We start from the raw sequence: 17427 nt of genomic DNA on the forward strand, positions 1-17427 counted from the left end.
GTGATTTGTGTAAGCTATTTGAATCATTTGTGTACAAAGTTAGAAAAATCCAATTTGTGGTATTACACCAATTTGTTCAAATGGTAGTGACTTACAGTTGCAGTATATATGTAAATCTCTATTATCTATGACTATGACTTCTTTATTTAAAAACTTTTTTTTTTACACAAAATTGTTTTGGTTTTAATTGACACAGAATAATTGAATTATTTTTCTGGAATTGTAATGTCTGACTGTTTATTCTCTATGGCTTTATCTATTTCAACTCCATATTCTCCCTTCTGTCCACTTAACCCCATTCAAATTGCAAATGCTGAAACCTCAGTGACTGCCCTCTACCAAACCATTCTTAACGTGATATCTTTTTCGTATCATCTCATCTTTGTCTTCCTAAATGTCTTCTCTATCATTAGCTTGAATTCTGGTTTATAAAGTGTTCCTCTCTGTTTATTTTCCTTATTGCTTTTATTTAAAAAATAAATGGAGACAGGGTTTTTCTATGTTGCTGACTGGTCTTGAACTCCTGGCCTCAAGGGATCCTCCCACCTTGACCTTTCAGAATGTTGGTATCACAGTTCTGAGCCACTGTGCTTGTCCCCTGCTTTCTGTTTCTATATCGTTCATTGAACCTCCTTGTCTTGTTCTGCTCCATGTTGTGAAGCTCAATGCTGTCTTCCTGCTCTAACTTTACTTTCTGCTTGCCTGTATTCTTCTTCAGTGAAGCTTGGCCATGGTTGTGCAGTGAGCTTTCATCCTGGGTCAGATTCACCCCCTACCTGGTAGGTGAAGGTGCCTATTAAGGGCTTTCTAATGACAAAGATGATGACTGTTGACTGATAACAGAGATTGATCAGCCTTGTGTAGTTTAAATTGTCCCAAGTTTAGAATCCAATGGCTGGAGATATTGAACTTGATTGTTAGACTTCTGGAAAGTTCTCAACCTGAAGCAAACCTGGGAGATTATTTTTTTCTGTCTTTTTTTTTTCATTATAAAGATAGTATATGCTTACTATAGAAAACTTGAAAAATAAAGTAGAAAGGAAAAAATTAAATTAAAATTATACTACACCACATCAATCATGGTTAATATTCAGGTCCATTTGCTTCTGTTCATTTTTCTATGTGGAACATATAATAAGAAATACACATGACTAAAAGGTCATTCTGTAAATGTGAATGCTCACTTGGTTTCACTCGCTGTGCTCTAGAAGCTTTAAAATATTATGAAAATATTAACAATGGTTATCTCCATGTACTGAGACCATCAAGTATTTGTTTGCTTTTGTAGTGATCCTCTTCTTAGCTAATAATGTTATTTTGTCTTAAAGTCTACGTAGTCTGTGAATATCACTAACCCAGAATTTGCCACGTATATTTTTCAATCATTTTCTTTGAACACTCCTTTTTTTTTGTAGAAAGTGCTTTATTTAGAGAGAGAGAGAGAGAGAGAGAGAGAGAGAGAGAGAAACAGGAGAAGAGAGAAAGAAACAGGTAACTCTCATGCTGAGTGAGAGAATCCAGAAAGATAGAATCCAGGAGAGGAAAGCAGCTTCCACACCGATGGAAAGGAATAGAGAGAGATGGAGTTTAGGAGGGGAAGACAGGCTTCCATGAGAGAGTGTGGAAGGGGAGTTCTTACATTTTTAAATGTGTCTCTTATGAATGTCACATAGCTTTAGTTATTTCTTATGTACTCTGACAATCCTTTTTTTTTAAGCGAATTTGGTGTATTTTTAGGAACTGTGATTATTATATCTGATCTTTTCTATATCTCCTCACTTTGTGCTATTTGTCTTACCTTTTCAATCCTTCTTTTTTCTTCTCTCTCACCTCTTACATTTTTTGGATTGATAGAGATTTTAAAAATCTATATTTAAATGGCAGATTGTAGTTTTCAAAAATGGTTGCCACAACATAACAATTGCTCTTATTCCTTGTTTTATCCGAAGTGATCTTGCCACTTTCCATGAAAAGGTGGAGATTATTTTCCTAGTTCTTGAACTTTGGCTGGTCCTGTGACTGCTTTGATCAATAGAAAAATGCAAAAATGATACTGTGCCAATGCTGGGCATAGTTTGTTTTTTAAAAATAGACTTTATTATTATTTTAATTAATAAACTATATTTTTAAAAGCAGTTTTAGATTTACAGAAAAAATTGAGCAGGAATTGCAGAGAGTTCCCATACGCACCTTATTCTAATACATGCACACCCTCCTCCACTATCAATACCCCCACCAGAGTGGTACAGTCCTTACAACTGATGAACCTGCATTGAGACATCATCATCACCCATAGTTTACCTTAGGGTTCATTCTTGGTGTTGTATCAAGTGATTTTTAATCTTCCTTTCTTTCATGTATTTTCTAAAATGTCCACAGTAAGAAAAAAAATTAAAAAGTCAAAAAATCATCCGGTGATCCTGAGTCTCAGAGATAGTTTCTATTAAAAGTTTGTTACATAGTCTTTCAGACTTTTTATAAGCACATTTATAGATTTTTTTAAAAGTGGGATTTTAATGATGGCTGCATAGCATTCCATGGTGTATATGTGCCACATTTTCCCTGTCCAGTCTATCATCGATGGGCGTTTGGGTTGGTTCCAGGTCTTTGCTATTGTAAACAGTGCTGCAGTGAACATTCGTGTGCATGTGTCCTTATAGTAGAACGATTTATAATCCTTTGTATATATACCCAGTAATGGGATTGCTGGGTCAAATGGAATAGGGAGAAATACCAGATATAGGTGATGGGGAGGAAGGCAGCACATCACACTGCCACGTGTATACCTATGCAACAGTCTTGCATGTTCTTCACATGTACCCCAAAACCTAAAATGCAATTAAAAAAAAAAACCTTAAAAAAGTGGGATTTTATTATATTTACAGTTTGTTAACTTTTTTAAATTTAGCAATACCTATGAATATCTTTCAATGCCAGTTAGTATATTTTAAATCACCATTTAAAAATTGCAATGTAGTATTCCATTCTATGTATTATAATGTACTCAACTAATCAGCAATCATTTGTTATTTAGGTTTCTACAGTGTTTTCCATCATAAAATGCATCATGATAAGCATTTTTTTTTTCTTCTTTTTGAGATGGAGTCTTGTTCTGTCTCCCAGGATGGGATGCAGTGGTGTGATCTTTGCTCACTGCAAAGATCCTGGGTTCAAGCGATTCTGCTGCCTCAGCCTCCTGAGTAGCTGGAATTACAGGCATGCATCACCATGCCTGTCTAATTTTCGTAGGTTTTTAGTTGAGACGGGGTTTCACCATGTTCTCCAGGGCTGGTCTCAAACTCCTGACTTCAGGTGATCTGCTTGCTTTGGCCTCCCAAAGTGTTGAGATTACATGCATGAGCCACTGAGCCCGGCCTGTATAAACATTCTTGAATAGATATGTATTTGCCAACAGTTTCCTTAAGCTGAATTCCTAGAATGGGATTCTTGAGACAAAGAGAATGTTTATATTTTAAAGCTTTTCCTATAAATTGCCAAACAGCCCTTTGTTGGTTTATTCTCCCGTTACTCAAACATGAGCAGACTGTTGTTTCTCATACTCTTGCCAACCTTAGTATTATCATGCTTTACAATTGTTGCCAAGTAACTGGCTTAAAAAAGCCAAATCGCTGTTGTTTTCCTTGAAATTTCTTCAATTCACAATTTCGCTCAATTAAAAAGTCAATACTCTTATTGGCCATTTCCTGTTTCTTATTGATCACTTACCATGTGAGATGCAAGGATTTTTTAATTTTTTAATTTTATTTTTTTGACAGAGTTTCGCTCTGTCACCCAGGCTGGAGTGCGGTGGCACGATCTTGGCTCACTGCAACCTTTGCCTCCTGGAGGTTCAAGTGATTCTCCTGCTTTAGCCTCCTTAGTAGCTGGGATTACAGTTGTGCGCTATCACACCTGGCTAATTTTTGTATTTTTAGCAGAGATGGGGTTTTGCCATGTTGGCCAGGCTTGTCTCGAACTCCTTCCTCGGCCTCCCAAAGTGCTGGGATTAAAGGTGTGAGCCACTGCACCTAGCCTGCAAGGATTTTGATTGCCGCAACTTAATAGAATTTACCCGAATGATATATTTTTCCCAATATTGTTATTTAGAGGGACTTTTTCATTCAGGATTTTTGAAAATAACAAAAGGATTCCTTGAGAACGTACTTCTGTTCTCTGGAGTGGAGATGGCAGAGTATTCTGCAGGATGCTTGTCTCAGGTGTGCCTATAACTTTAGGAGGGCTCTTCAGGCTAGAGCTCATTATCTTTTTAAAATCTGAGCAGTCCAATGTATATTCTTTGCTTCTGCTGGTTTAAAATTTAGGTTGCCCTTTGGGTAAAATTATGGGCCCAATAATGCTTCCAGTGTAAGACAATGAAACGCGCTTTCTTCTTCTTCTCCAAACAGTTTGCAGTGGGGTGGGGTGAGGATGATTGTGATGGAGTGAGAACCAGGGTGGGAAGGTAATTAATGCCAAGGGCCACACAAGGCAGAACATGAAATTCCAGTGACTTAACACATTGAAAACTTATTTTCCACTCATGGAAAGTCTAATGAAGATTGGGTGGTCCTTCTGCACACGTGTTACTAGTCAGAGCTATTCACACGTCCCCCCGCCGCACCTTGCAAATGAGACTGGGAAATAGAAGAGCACATGGGCATTTTGTGAGCACTCCTCACGTCTCTGCCACAAGAGGGCAGGCTATCCTCACTGAATCATTTCATGCCCATAGCATATGGGTTGAATATACATGTGTTGTGAATGTTGAACGCTGTCCCCATATAGTTAACATCATATTAATCTTATGAATTGTGTACATGCTTATGCTTGGAGCTTGGCATCTCTTTCCCTTATCATCATCATCATCATCATCTGCAGCTGCAGCGCAGCAGCGGTAGTATCAGTATAGCATCACCAACATTCTCATAGTGAACATTGATTCCATTCTTGGTATAGGCCAGTCTTTGTACTAAGCACCTCACATGTATTAATTATTTTAATTGTCAAATGCAGACACTGCTATTTTCATTATGCTACAGATATGAATACTGAGGTTCAAATTAAGTATTGACTGACTTATTAAGTATCTGGAGTCACATCTGACTCCAGAGCTGGTATTTTTAGCTACTGTAAAATAATATTAGCCTCTGTATTAGTTTCCTAGGGAAGCCACACATTACCAAAGGCTGGGTGGCTTAAAACAACAGAAATTTATTCTCTCACAGGTCAGGAGGCCAGAAGTCCAAATTCAAAGCATTATTAGTGTTGGTTCCTTCTGGAGGCTCTGAGTGGGGAATCTGTTCCATGCATCTCTTTTAGCTTCTAGTGGTTGCCATCAATCCTTGGCTTCACTGGCTTGTAGACAGATCCCTCCAATCTGTGCCCCCATCTTCACATCTTCATATCACCTTCTTCTCTATGTCTCTGGGTATCTCTCTGTTCCTTTCCTCTTGTTGTAAGGATGCTAGTCATTGGATTTAGAACCTAAGTGTGGTCAGTATAATATCACTTGATCTTTACCTTGATTACATCTATAAAACCCATATTTGCAAGTAAGTCACATTCTGAGGTTCCAGATGAGCATGCATTTTTGAGTGACACTATTCAATCCATTCCAGCCTCCTATATTTTATTTACTAAAGAGCTCCCATGTTGCTATGAATCTTCATGAACAGTACCTTTGAATGGATACACACAGTATTCTATTTCCCTATTTGTGGACATTTAGGTCGGGGAGGGCCATGCTAGCATATAGAACCTTTGTCTGAGTGACACAAACACGTCCTCTTTTCTGGGCTGGCTGAAGCGCCCAGCTCAGTGAGCTGCATGGAGGCTGGATTTAACCCCCCACTTACCCCCTTTACCAGTGTTCTTTGTACAGGACATAACTTGCACACTGGACATGGAGGCCTAGGTCTGAATGCATAGGACCTGGGGTGGGTTTGTTACTGTTTTAAACACTGAAAGACCTTGGTTTTGCATCTGGCTTTATTCTTTGTTTCGGAGTAGGGCACACTCAATGTCTGAATTGAAAGAGTTGCTAGAGATCTTTTTCTCCAAATGCCTCCTACATAGAAGGAAAAATAATTATAGGGTTCTATATTATTATGTTGCTTACTGATTCATATAGTTGAAATCTATTATTTTTCAGTCTCACTAATTTTTAAATTTTGGTCCAGAAATTTTGACTAACTTTGCTACAAACTAGGATAATCTCCCCAATTTCTTGACTTTCCGCAGTACTTTTAATTATATCATGCTGATTCAAGTAGCACCTTGCTTCCTATTTTACATCTAGCTGTGACATAAGCATTATTAAAAATGCTTATTATCAAGGATGTATTCATCCGTTTATGTCTGTGTTCTAACTTCTGAAACTAACTAAAGCTTTCCTCCTTTCTTTTGAACTTTGCTTTGAAGAATATTTTTTGGCCAGATAAAATAAATTATAAGTACAGTGTTTTAAAATTAAAATGATCACCATTCTCCATATCTTTAAAAATATTCATCCATAAACATAGTACTTTGGTTGCTGTGACAAGTTTGCTATTTTAATAATCCACATTTCAAAGGACAAAGGAGAAAAAATAATGACATCTTCCTTTCCTTCAATTCAAATGACTATTTTCTGAACACTTATTTCGATTTTCTAGAGAAAAATTTTGATTTATTTTCTAAGGCTTAAAATAAATGGAATGAAGAAGAAATCAAGCCAGGCGTGGTGGCTCAACCTGTAAAACCAGCACTTTAGGAGGGTGAGGCAGGAGGATTGCTTGAGCTCTGGAGTTGGAGATCAGCCTGGGCAACACAGTGAGACCCCTATCTCTACAAAACATATAAAGAATTAACTAGGCATAGTGGTGCACATCTGTAGTGCCAGCTACTTGGGAGGCTGAGGTGGGAGGACTACTTGAGTCTGGGAGGTCAAGGCTGAAGTGAGCCATGATTGCACCACTGCACTGCAGCTGGGGCAACAGAGGGAGACACTTTTTCAAAAGAAGAAGGAATCAAGTCTATATCTAATTAGTAGATAGAAATTCTTAGCACATGTTTTTCCACAGATACCATTGTGGCCCAAATGTGTAAGGTCCTTGATGGTAGGAAATGCATTTGATTCCTCTTTACATTCCTTGGGGCCTCACACAATGCCAACCAACACGGTTCCCCATAAATTCATGTTGATTGAATGAATGATGCAACTGCCATCTTTCCTTGTCCATATCCATTCTACTCTGGCCACCCTGACTATTCATTCTCAAACACAGGGCCCTCCTTCACATCTTCATGCCTTTGCAGATGTTATTTCCTCTGCTAGAAATGCTTCTTCTCTAGTGATTCCTTTGCCTCACTCCTCATCTTTTAAGATCCAACTCAAATGTCACATCTTTTGTGAAGCATTTCTCAAGGCCAAGATGATGCCGCCAAGATGATGCCTCATTCATCTTTATGTTCTTGGTGCTGGCACAGAGTCAAAGTTAACCAAATGTGTAGTGAATGAGCAAGTGAATAAAGAGAAGGGACAGAACCAGGATCACACACACACACACACACACACACACACACACACACACACCCCTGAATTCATAGCCCTGCTTCTTTGCTTCTTGACTTAACACTGTGTGACCTAGGTCAGGTAATGTTACCACTCTGGGACTTAGTTTTCTTAGTTGTAGAATGAAGATAATGATAGTACTTGACTCAAAGAATTTCTGTGAGAATAAAATGAGATCTTGTAGTTGAAGTGCTTTGTCTAACAAGAGCTAAATAATAGTCAATGTCAATAGATTTGTTGTATGGATTTTCTTTGACTGTAATGGAAATATTCAGTGTTGGCTGAAGCTGGCTGACCTCAGCATGATTGTATCAGATGAAAATATTTTGGTTAGGAAGCCAAAATGTCACCACCATATTTTCTTCCATACTAAAGAGTAAAACTCCAAAAATGCCAAATCCATGTAACTGGAAAACACTAGTTGATTAGAATTTCCTGATACTTGTGTTCTAAGAGAAAGAGACAAACCACACACACAAACGTAATAGAAGAAAATTTGTAAATGTAAACATCTTGCAAGTAACTTCGAGGGGATGACTCTAGAATATCTTCAGCCTAAATAAATGTTTATTCCTTAGCACAGGGGCAAATAACCATCTCAGGGACTGAATTCAGCTCACTCATTGGTGATTTGGCTTGACATTGTGTTTTGAAAAATTCTAAATGGATGCCAACATGAAAAAAGAAACTATATACAAATTTTCAAATGCATACTGATTACAGTGATTAATGTAATGAATCTCCATGTAATGTATTCCAGCTTCACTAATTAGCAGGACTCTGTCATTCTGTTTTATCCTTCCCCTCCCTTTTTTTTTTGGCAAGAGTATTTGAAGGCAAATACCAGACATTATACATTTCTTTTTTTTAAAATTTAACTTTTATTTTAAGTTCAGGGATACATTTGCAAGTTGGTTACATGGGTAAATGTGTGTCATGGGGCTTCATTGTACAGATTATTTCATCACCCTGGTATTAGGCCTAGTACCCATTAGTTATTTTTCCTAATTTTCTCCCTCCTTCCACACTTCACTCTCCAATAGGCCCCAGTGTGTATTGTTCCTCTCTATGTGTCCATGTGTTCTCATCATTCAGTTCCTGCTTGTGAGAAGATATATGTGTTTTTCTTTTCCTGTGTTTGTTTGCTAAAAGTAATGGCCTCCAACTCCATTTATGTTCCTGCAAAGGACATGATATTGTTCCTTTTATGGCCGCACAGTATTTCATGGTACATGTGTACCACATTTCCTTTATCTAGTCTGTCATTGATGGGCATTTAGGTTGATTCCATGTCTTTGCTATTATGAGTGGTGCTGCAATGAACATAAGTGTGCAATGTGTCTTTAGATACATTTCACTCATAAATATTTCAGTATATATCTCCATCAGATAAAAGCTTTAAAAAATATGTAACCTCAATCATTTATTACAACCAACAAAATTAAAATTAATTTCCTAATGTGATCTAACCCCCAATCTGTGTTTAGTTTTCCCTGATTATATCAAAAAGTCTTTTTGTATTTGTTTAAAATAGTTGTTTTGTTTGAATCAGATCACAAACTACATTTGTTGGCTACATTTCTTAAGTCTCTTAATGTGTAGCAGTTCCTGTCCTTTGTTTCCATGCCATTTACTTCCTGAAGAATTTTAAAGTTGATAAATACATATGAAAACATGGATCTGTGGCTCCTTTTGAAAAAAGGAGAAGAGCTGGCAGCACTGGTTTGTACTTCTATAAGGCAGCTCTTGGCCGGAGCTGGGTAGAGCCTGTAAACTTTAGACACTGCAAATTTTCTACAGTCCACACTAGTCCCTATTGTACCAACCAGCATGACTCATTTGTGTTGCCTGCCTAGCGTCAGTGGGCTTTGAGCAGACCACTTCTGCCCTACATCTGCTTCTGGTAGGCAATAAGAAAGATGATCTTGAAGTCCTAAATCCTTCCTAGCCATTAAGAAGATGCTTAGTTTTGTGCAATTACATTGCTTAGGTAGGAATGTAAGCTAAAATGTTTAAAGATTTTTCAACAAAGAATTGAATTAATAACAACAAAAATTTTTAAAATTCTAAGCTAACCTGACACTTTATGAATTGGCATCTCTCTTTTCTTGAGCATTCCAGTTAATCAGCTTTCCTGCCTTCCACTCTGTAAATATCCTTTTCACCTGTATGGGGGTTCGATCCTACAAAAGCCTCTGGACACGGTGTCACGAGACCCATACTTGAGTCCTGGGTCTCTATGAGCCAGTAGACCTTTATTTGGCTTCTCTAGATCACCTATGCAGAATAGAGGTAAAACAGCCTTACTCTCAGAGTTGTTGTGAAGTTCAAATAAGGTAACAGATGTGAAATTAGTTTGTAAACTGGGTAGCTTTACACATAAACAAGGTATTACTAGGCATAAGGATATACTGAATTATGCATAACATCCTCTTTCATGTTTCTGTGCATTTACTCTGCTGTTTCCTCTCCCTGTAATGCCCTCAAGAATTAATTGTTAGTCATCTGTGGTCCCTAAACACTTTATGCCTGTTTCTTTGTAACGTTTGTCACACCGTGTTAAAGCCTTTTGTTCGCATCTGTGTCTTTGGTGAGATTCTGAAAGTAAGCCACAGTTTATTCAGTGCTTGGCATACAGATAACCCTCAGCAAATGTCGGATTGGATAGATTTGAATAATTACTATCTGTGTGCCTATCTTGAAGGACAAAGTCCATGTATATACAGTTCTTTAAGTATGTCATCTCACAACTGACGCATCTAATGAGGATGCCAGTGATGAGATAGTCATGAAAATGGAGTTCTGTATTTTTAATTTATGAAAATAATCAGACTTTGAGTACATGTTTGCATTGTACTTTTAAGCACATGAACAATGAAAGAATCTAGATGTAGAATGTCTATCATTTAAAAATATTTTTTCCTGCTGGAGAAAACTTAAGCTCCCAGTCATAGTTCTTGGCCCCAGTTCTCTGGTTCTCCTGATTAACTTAGAGCTTCTTGCTCCTTTACAGCTGGTTTGCTATCCACCCGGTCAGCATGAACAACAGTAACCATCTTGTAAACAGTGACAATGTGGGCTATGCGTCTTACCTGCTTGAGCAAGAGAAGAACAAAGGATATCTACCTGGACAGGTGAGAATTTATATAATTGAAAGCTTCATCTTGAGTCACTGAGTGTCATCATTCATGCTGTGTTCAGAAAAGGTGATTCAAATCTCCAGAATAAAGTGTCATCATCAATCTCACATATTGATATGCTTGGATAGAGAGCATTTACCACCATCTCTAATAGGGAAAGAAAAATTAAAAATGAGTACTAATCCGTTTGCTTTTTGTGTTAAATAGTCCTTATATTCATTGCTTCATAAAGTTATTAGTTGAATAAGGAAAGGCAAGTTCAAGATTTTTGTAACAACAGTAGTTTTTGATTAAGCTGAAAATATGACAAACTGTTGATATTTACTTTTGTTTTTAGAGCTATACAAGTATTAAGCACAACTTTACTTTTATATTTTTTGAGACAGAGTCTCACGCTGTCACCCAGGCTAGAGTGCAGTGGCATGATCTCAGTTCACTGCAACCTCCGCCTCCTGGGTTCAAGTGATTCTTGTGCCTCAGTCTCCTGAGTAGCTGAAATTACAAGTGCATGCCCCCACACCCAGCTAATTTTTGTATTTTTAGTAGAGATAGGGTTTCGCCATGTTGACCAGGCTGGTCTTAAACTCCTGACCTCAAGTGATCCACCCACCTTGGCCTCCCAAAGTGCTCCTATTACAGGCATGAGCCACTGCACCAGGCCCAAATTCGGAAGACTATATAATAGTATAACAGTCCTAGGCCCTTGCCTAGAATTAATATTTCCTTATAAAGATATTAGCTTCCATTAACATTCAGCCTGATCATTTAGCTCTGTCTTAGTTTGTTTTGTGTTAGCAGAATAACTGAGACTGTATAATTTATAAAGAAAAAGATTTATTTTGGCTCATGATTCTGTTGGTTGAAAAGTTCGAGATTGAACATCTGCATTTGGTGAGGGCCTCATGCTATTTCCAATAAAATAAAAATTTTCTCAGAATATTGTACATGAATATTCATGATAGAAATCAGAAGAGGAGCTAGGATGTTCTAAGAGATCACACGTGAAAGAGGAAGCAAGAGAGAAAAACTGAGGAAGCCAGGCTCTTTTTTAACAACCTGCTCTTGGAGGAACTACTGCAATCCATACCCTAGAGAGTAAGAACTCACTAACCTTGTGGGAGGGCATTATTCTATTCATGAGGGATCAGTCTCTTTCCATGAGGCTACAGTTCCCAACATTGTCACATTGGAGATCAAATTTCAGCATGTGTTTTGGCAGGAATAAATCACATCCAAACCAAAGCAAGCTCCTTTGTTGGCAAAACTTTCTATTTTCTCTTTAGTCTGCATTTTAGGGAAAAGAAGAGAGTTTCCTATTAAATAAATTAACTTTTTAGTATCAAAAAACTTATATCTCCAATACTTAGTTATGCCTTTCCTTAAGAAAATTAAAGTGGGAGTAAGGTACAATGCTAGAGCAGTTGAGTTGACACAGAGGCCTTGCATGACTCTAATTGGGTTGACGAGAGAGAGAGAAAAGATACACTGAGGGCAAGTCCACATGGTGGATGGTGTATTTAGGTTCATTGTGCAACAAGAAAGTCTGCATTTGCTTTTTCTGTTTAAGCCAATATGATATTTATTTTTAAAGGGCAAATGGATCTCTGAGCTCCAAATAAAACACAATAGATTAGATTGACTGGTCAGCATTTTATAATTTGTTGTTACAGTGTTTCTGGTCAAAATATTTCTGTTTGAGGCATAATTTGAAACTCTCCTACTTGAAACAGCTTTGTTGATAATTGGAATATTTTCAGTAATAGTATGTATACTGACTGCAATGTGAGCCTTTATAGGAATAAAAAGTTTTCTCAGAATATATATTTTTTCTGGGTATATATATATATATTATACTTTAAGTTCTGGGATACATGTGCAGAATGTGCAGGTTTGTTACATAGATATGCATGTGCCATGGTGGTTTGCTGTACCCATCAACCTGTCATCTACATTAGGTATTTTGCCTAATGCTATCCCTCCCCTAGCCCCACACCCACCGACAGGCCCCAGTATGTGGTATTCCCCTCCCTGTGTCCATGTGTTCTCATTGTTTAACTCCCACTTATGAGTGAGAACATGCGGTGTTTGGTTTTCTGTTCCTGTGTTACTTCGCTGAGAATGATGGTTTCCAGCTTCTTCCATGTCCCTGCAAAAAACATGAACTCATCCTTTTTTATGGCTGCATAGTATTCCATGGTCTATATGTGCCACATTTTCTTTATCCAGTCTATCACTGATGGGCATTTGGGTTGGTTCCAAGTCTTTGCTATTGTGAATAGTGCTGCAATAAACATACGTGTGCATGTGTCTTTATAGTAGATTGATTTATAATCCTTTGGGTATATACTCAGTAATGGGATTGCTGGGTCAAATGGTATTTCTAGTTCTACTTCCTTGAGGAATCACCACACTGCTTTCTACAATGGTTGAACTAACTTCAAATTATACTACAAGAGTACAGTAACCAAAACAGCATGGTACTGCTACCAAAACAGATATATAGACCAATGGAACAGAAAAGAGGACTCAGAAGTAATGCCACACATCTATAACCATCTGATCTTTGACAAACCTGACAAAAACAAGCAATGGGGAAAGGGTTTCCTATGTAGTAAATGGTTTTGGGAAAACTGGCTAGCCATATACAGAAAACCAAACCTGGACTCCTTCCTTGCACCTTATACACAAATTAACTCAAAGTGGATTCAAGAGTTAAATGTAAGACCTAAAACCATAAAAACCCTAGAAGAAAACCCAGGCAATACCATTCAGGACATAGGCATGGGCAAAGGCTTCATGACTAAAACACCAAAAGCAATGGCAACTAAAGCAAAAATTGACAAATGGGATCTAATTAAACTAAAGAGCTTCTGCACAGCAAAAGACACTATGATCAGAGTGAACAGGAAACCTACAGAATATTTTGTATCCTCTTTTTACTGTCTGCAAATGCTTTGAAGAGCTTACCAGAGTGAATTTAATGTTTGCATTTCTAATGGAAGTCATTATAGGAAATAGTGAAGAATTAAAGGCAACTTGGTATTTCTTTTGGCAGGGACCATTTGTAGCAGCCTTTGCTTCATCAAACCTAGGAGATGTGTCCCCCAACATTCTCGGCCCACATTGCATCAACACAGGAGAGTCCTGTGATAACCCCAATAGTACTTGTCCCATTGGTGGGGTAAGTAATTATGGCATATGAAATGTTTGTTTTTGCATCTCATATACATTTTATATTTGAATATTTATCATTAATTTACAAATATGTTGTCTTCTAGTATACACTGGCCTAGTTCCCTCTAGCACCTGCTCTTTTCAAAAGCACCTGTCCAAACCCACCAGATCTTAATTGAGTGAAGTTATATTTTTCCATTTGAGTGACTGTTAAAGTTTTGTAAATGATGAGACAATTCAGTAACTGTCAGAGATTAACTACCCTTTCCCAAACTTGGACAATGTAAAACATTTTGCTTTGGTGTTTCAAAAGTCACAAGTTTGTACTAAAAACTACCTGCCTGAGACATTTCTCATGGATTGTAAAGTCTATAAGGGTTTTAATATAAGACCAAAATTCCTTTTCCTTTTTTAAAAATTACAAGCACAAAATTGCTGTAAAAATTCAAATAATGTGGAAGCACAGAGAATAGTAACAAGTGAAAGTCACTGTTCACCTCCCTTTCCTCTAAACTTTGCTCTTCCTGGAAGTTACTATTCTCATACCTCTTCCTATGTATTTATTTATACATTTATAAAAAACATTTTATTAATTATTTATGGATTTTGAGTTTTGTATCCAGCACTTGAGTTTTCCATTTAATTTTTCTTAGAAACCTTTCAATGATTGTATCCAGATTTGTGTGATATGTTTTAAAGACAGCAAATAAAGCTATATCACCATTTGTTTAACTCCCGCAATGTTTATTTAGCTTTGTTTTCAACTTTGATGTGAGCGGTAGAGGCTATTTTGGGGTTCTTATTCTTTGTGTTTTTAGAACATTTTACTTGTTATAATGCTTTTTTTGTACACTATTTCTGGGATATTTATTCTATCCCAGTCAACTCTATCCAATGGGGTTAATACCAGTATTAATAAAGATATTTTTTTCTTATTGACTTTTTACAGCTCCTAATACATTGAAGTCTTAGTTTTCTCAAAATGATACTAACTTTTCTCCCCATTTATCAGTTGCCTTTGTATCTTATTTACGTCTTTTGCCCTTATGCACATTTAAGATATTTAAGCTGTCCAGTTTAACTAAGCTTGTTCTAGATAACTTTTAGGAGGGTCTGCTCACACCCTCTGACTACAAAATACATCCATCCATGTTTCTTTTAGTACTTTTTTGATTCTACTTATAATATTTAAGTGCTTGATCAATCTTAAATTTTTCTGACATAAGAAGTAGGAAATAGGACCAGATTTGTTTATTGATGTTTTTTCCCCCAGAAGTCCAGTTAGTTGTTCCAATAAAATTTAACTGAGTTTCAATTTAAGGTAATCATGAGTAAGAATCAGAGGCAAGAACAAGCAAGTAGAAAGACGTGCAGTCAATGGAAAGATCAGGCTTCAAGTCTTAGCTCAGATATTAGATACTTGGATAATCACCAACACATCCTTTTACCTATATGAGCCTCAATTTCCTTATTTTTAAAAGAAAGGCTCCAGAATAGATAATTTCTAAAGATATTCACTGTTCTAGTTCCATGTATAATTTTGTTTTTATAGTCTGTACTTTGAGAGACTACCTGAAAAGAAATGCTAGAATGTGGTTTAAAAAATCTATTTGCTTAGATTCAGTTATAATTCCTCATTCCTTAAAGTAATTGTTAACTTAACCAAGAATGCATCCTATCTTATTTTGTCCTAGCCTAGCATGTGCATTGCTAAGGGACCTGGACAGGATATGCTCGACAGCACACAAATTATAGGACGGACAATGTATCAGAGAGCAAAGGTAAGCCATGGTCCTCACTCCTTTAATCTTCATTTAAAATGAATTGCCCTTTAAAATCCATTGACATGGTTCATTAGGAAGTTGAATATTGTAAAGAAAATAGAAAATGCTCAGGCTGTGGTGGGGCAGTCTGGAAGAGGTCAGCTTGAGAAGTGGCCTTTGCAATTCACACAGGAACCTGTCTGACTGCTCAGGTCTGATTTGTTATAGGAAGTACATTTAAAACCCAGTAATCAGCAAAACATTCTATTTTAGAATGTTTAGAAAGCCAGAGTGCTTGCTTCAGACAGCAGGAAGATAGACTATAAGATTTTCAATTATTGTGGCATCAGATATAACCAGATTGATTCAAATTCTCAGAAGTCTCTAAGGCCTTTGCTTGCCAAAAGTCACCCGGCTATCTCTTAACTTTTCCTTTGGTGACAAGCTAGAGCTGAGCCATAGAACTCCAGTTCTTGCAACTTGGATTTAAATCAGTTCCCAGTGTTCTTCAATATGCAAAGATTATCCATCTATTCTTTTCTTTTTAAAAAACTTTTTGATGAAGAGAGAATCTCCGGTGTGATTACTGTGAATTGCTCTGACCTTCTCCCCCTCTTAAATTTTAATTCCCATTTTGTCCCCATATTTTGTTTCAGCTTCTATGGAGACAGATTTCTGGGCAAAAAGACAAAAGAAAAGACCTCAAACTGAGATGTCCTTGATATAGTTAAATCTCTTTCTTTTCATAGCTTATTCATACCTTTGCTGCATGTGTGTGTGTGTGTGTGTGTATGTGTCTGTGTGTTTAAATAGTTTGTTCTGTGAGTTCTAAAATGTTTCAAGAGTAACTAAGGAAGGACAAATGCACCTTTAAAAAACAATCAGACACAAAATTGATAGCAACAGCCAGCTTAATTGCTGCAGTTTCTTTTTAATTACTGTGGTATTATCAGTGGATTATTCTAAATTCACAGATTCTATTTAGGGTGTGCACACGTGACACACTTTAGTGTCAGAAATTTCGTTCCCATTCTGAGCTGGAGAGCCATAGAGATTTGTCCCACATTCTGCATTCTCTTCTCAGCAAGGCACAGCTTCCCTCTTAATTAGGAGAGGCAAGCTGCAGCTGGTCTTACTGATGACTTATGAGAGCTCACATGTGGCTGTTGAAACGGGTGGGGAGAGTGGAAATGAGCTAAGTGTCAGGCAAGAGGACGTTTGATGAAACAGGATTTGCCTATATTGTATAATACGAATTAATAAAAAAGAATTTTTAAAACATGTTTTGACTCATGTTTCCCATAAGATTGAAAAGCATCAATTGACCATATTAAAACACAAAAGCACTGAAGAGTGGATTGTGGGTGGGCGAGCTGCTGCAGATGAAGCAGGGCTTGAAGTTTTCCAAGCCACCCTTGGTCCCAGTCCTGCTGCGGACTCAAGTATTCTGAGAACACCCAAGGATACACTCTCACTCTAGCAAAGAAAATAATTTGGTCCACTTATTCCTAATCTTAAATTTTCTTGGTGGTCTTTCCAGTGAGACTGGGGCTTTTTGTGCCACAGCCTGTAGCACTATTATTTCATTTTTGCAGGAAGTAGACACAGGTCAACAGCCTCGGAGACTTCAAACTTTTGGGAAACTTCTGGGTTTGGTACCGAAACCCATGTGGTTGGTAGAACCCAATTCTAAGCAATCAGCAAAACAAAAGCTTTTCTGAGAGGTGCATTTCCAAATTGCATGAAATTGGTACTTCCTGAGCACAATTGGAGATACTCACTTTAGCCTTTTTTCTTG

General features: G+C 37.3%; 1 protein-coding gene across 1 annotated transcript in view; it reads left to right on the forward strand.

Moving 5' to 3' along the window:
- LOC105727592 (putative neutral ceramidase C) overlaps positions 1-17427 on the forward strand; it is a 99373-nt gene that overhangs the window by 57216 nt on the left and 24730 nt on the right. The window contains exons 7-9 of the mRNA XM_021671728.2: positions 10566-10686; positions 13748-13873; positions 15561-15647. Of these exons, the coding sequence (XP_021527403.2) occupies positions 10566-10686; positions 13748-13873; positions 15561-15647 (334 nt within the window). The remainder of the gene's footprint in view (positions 1-10565; positions 10687-13747; positions 13874-15560; positions 15648-17427) is intronic.

This window comes from Aotus nancymaae, unplaced genomic scaffold (assembly GCF_030222135.1).
Source record: "Aotus nancymaae isolate 86718 unplaced genomic scaffold, 86718_ANA_hifiasm-v0.15.2.pri h1tg000010l, whole genome shotgun sequence".
Taxonomy (NCBI): Eukaryota; Metazoa; Chordata; class Mammalia; order Primates; family Aotidae; genus Aotus; species Aotus nancymaae.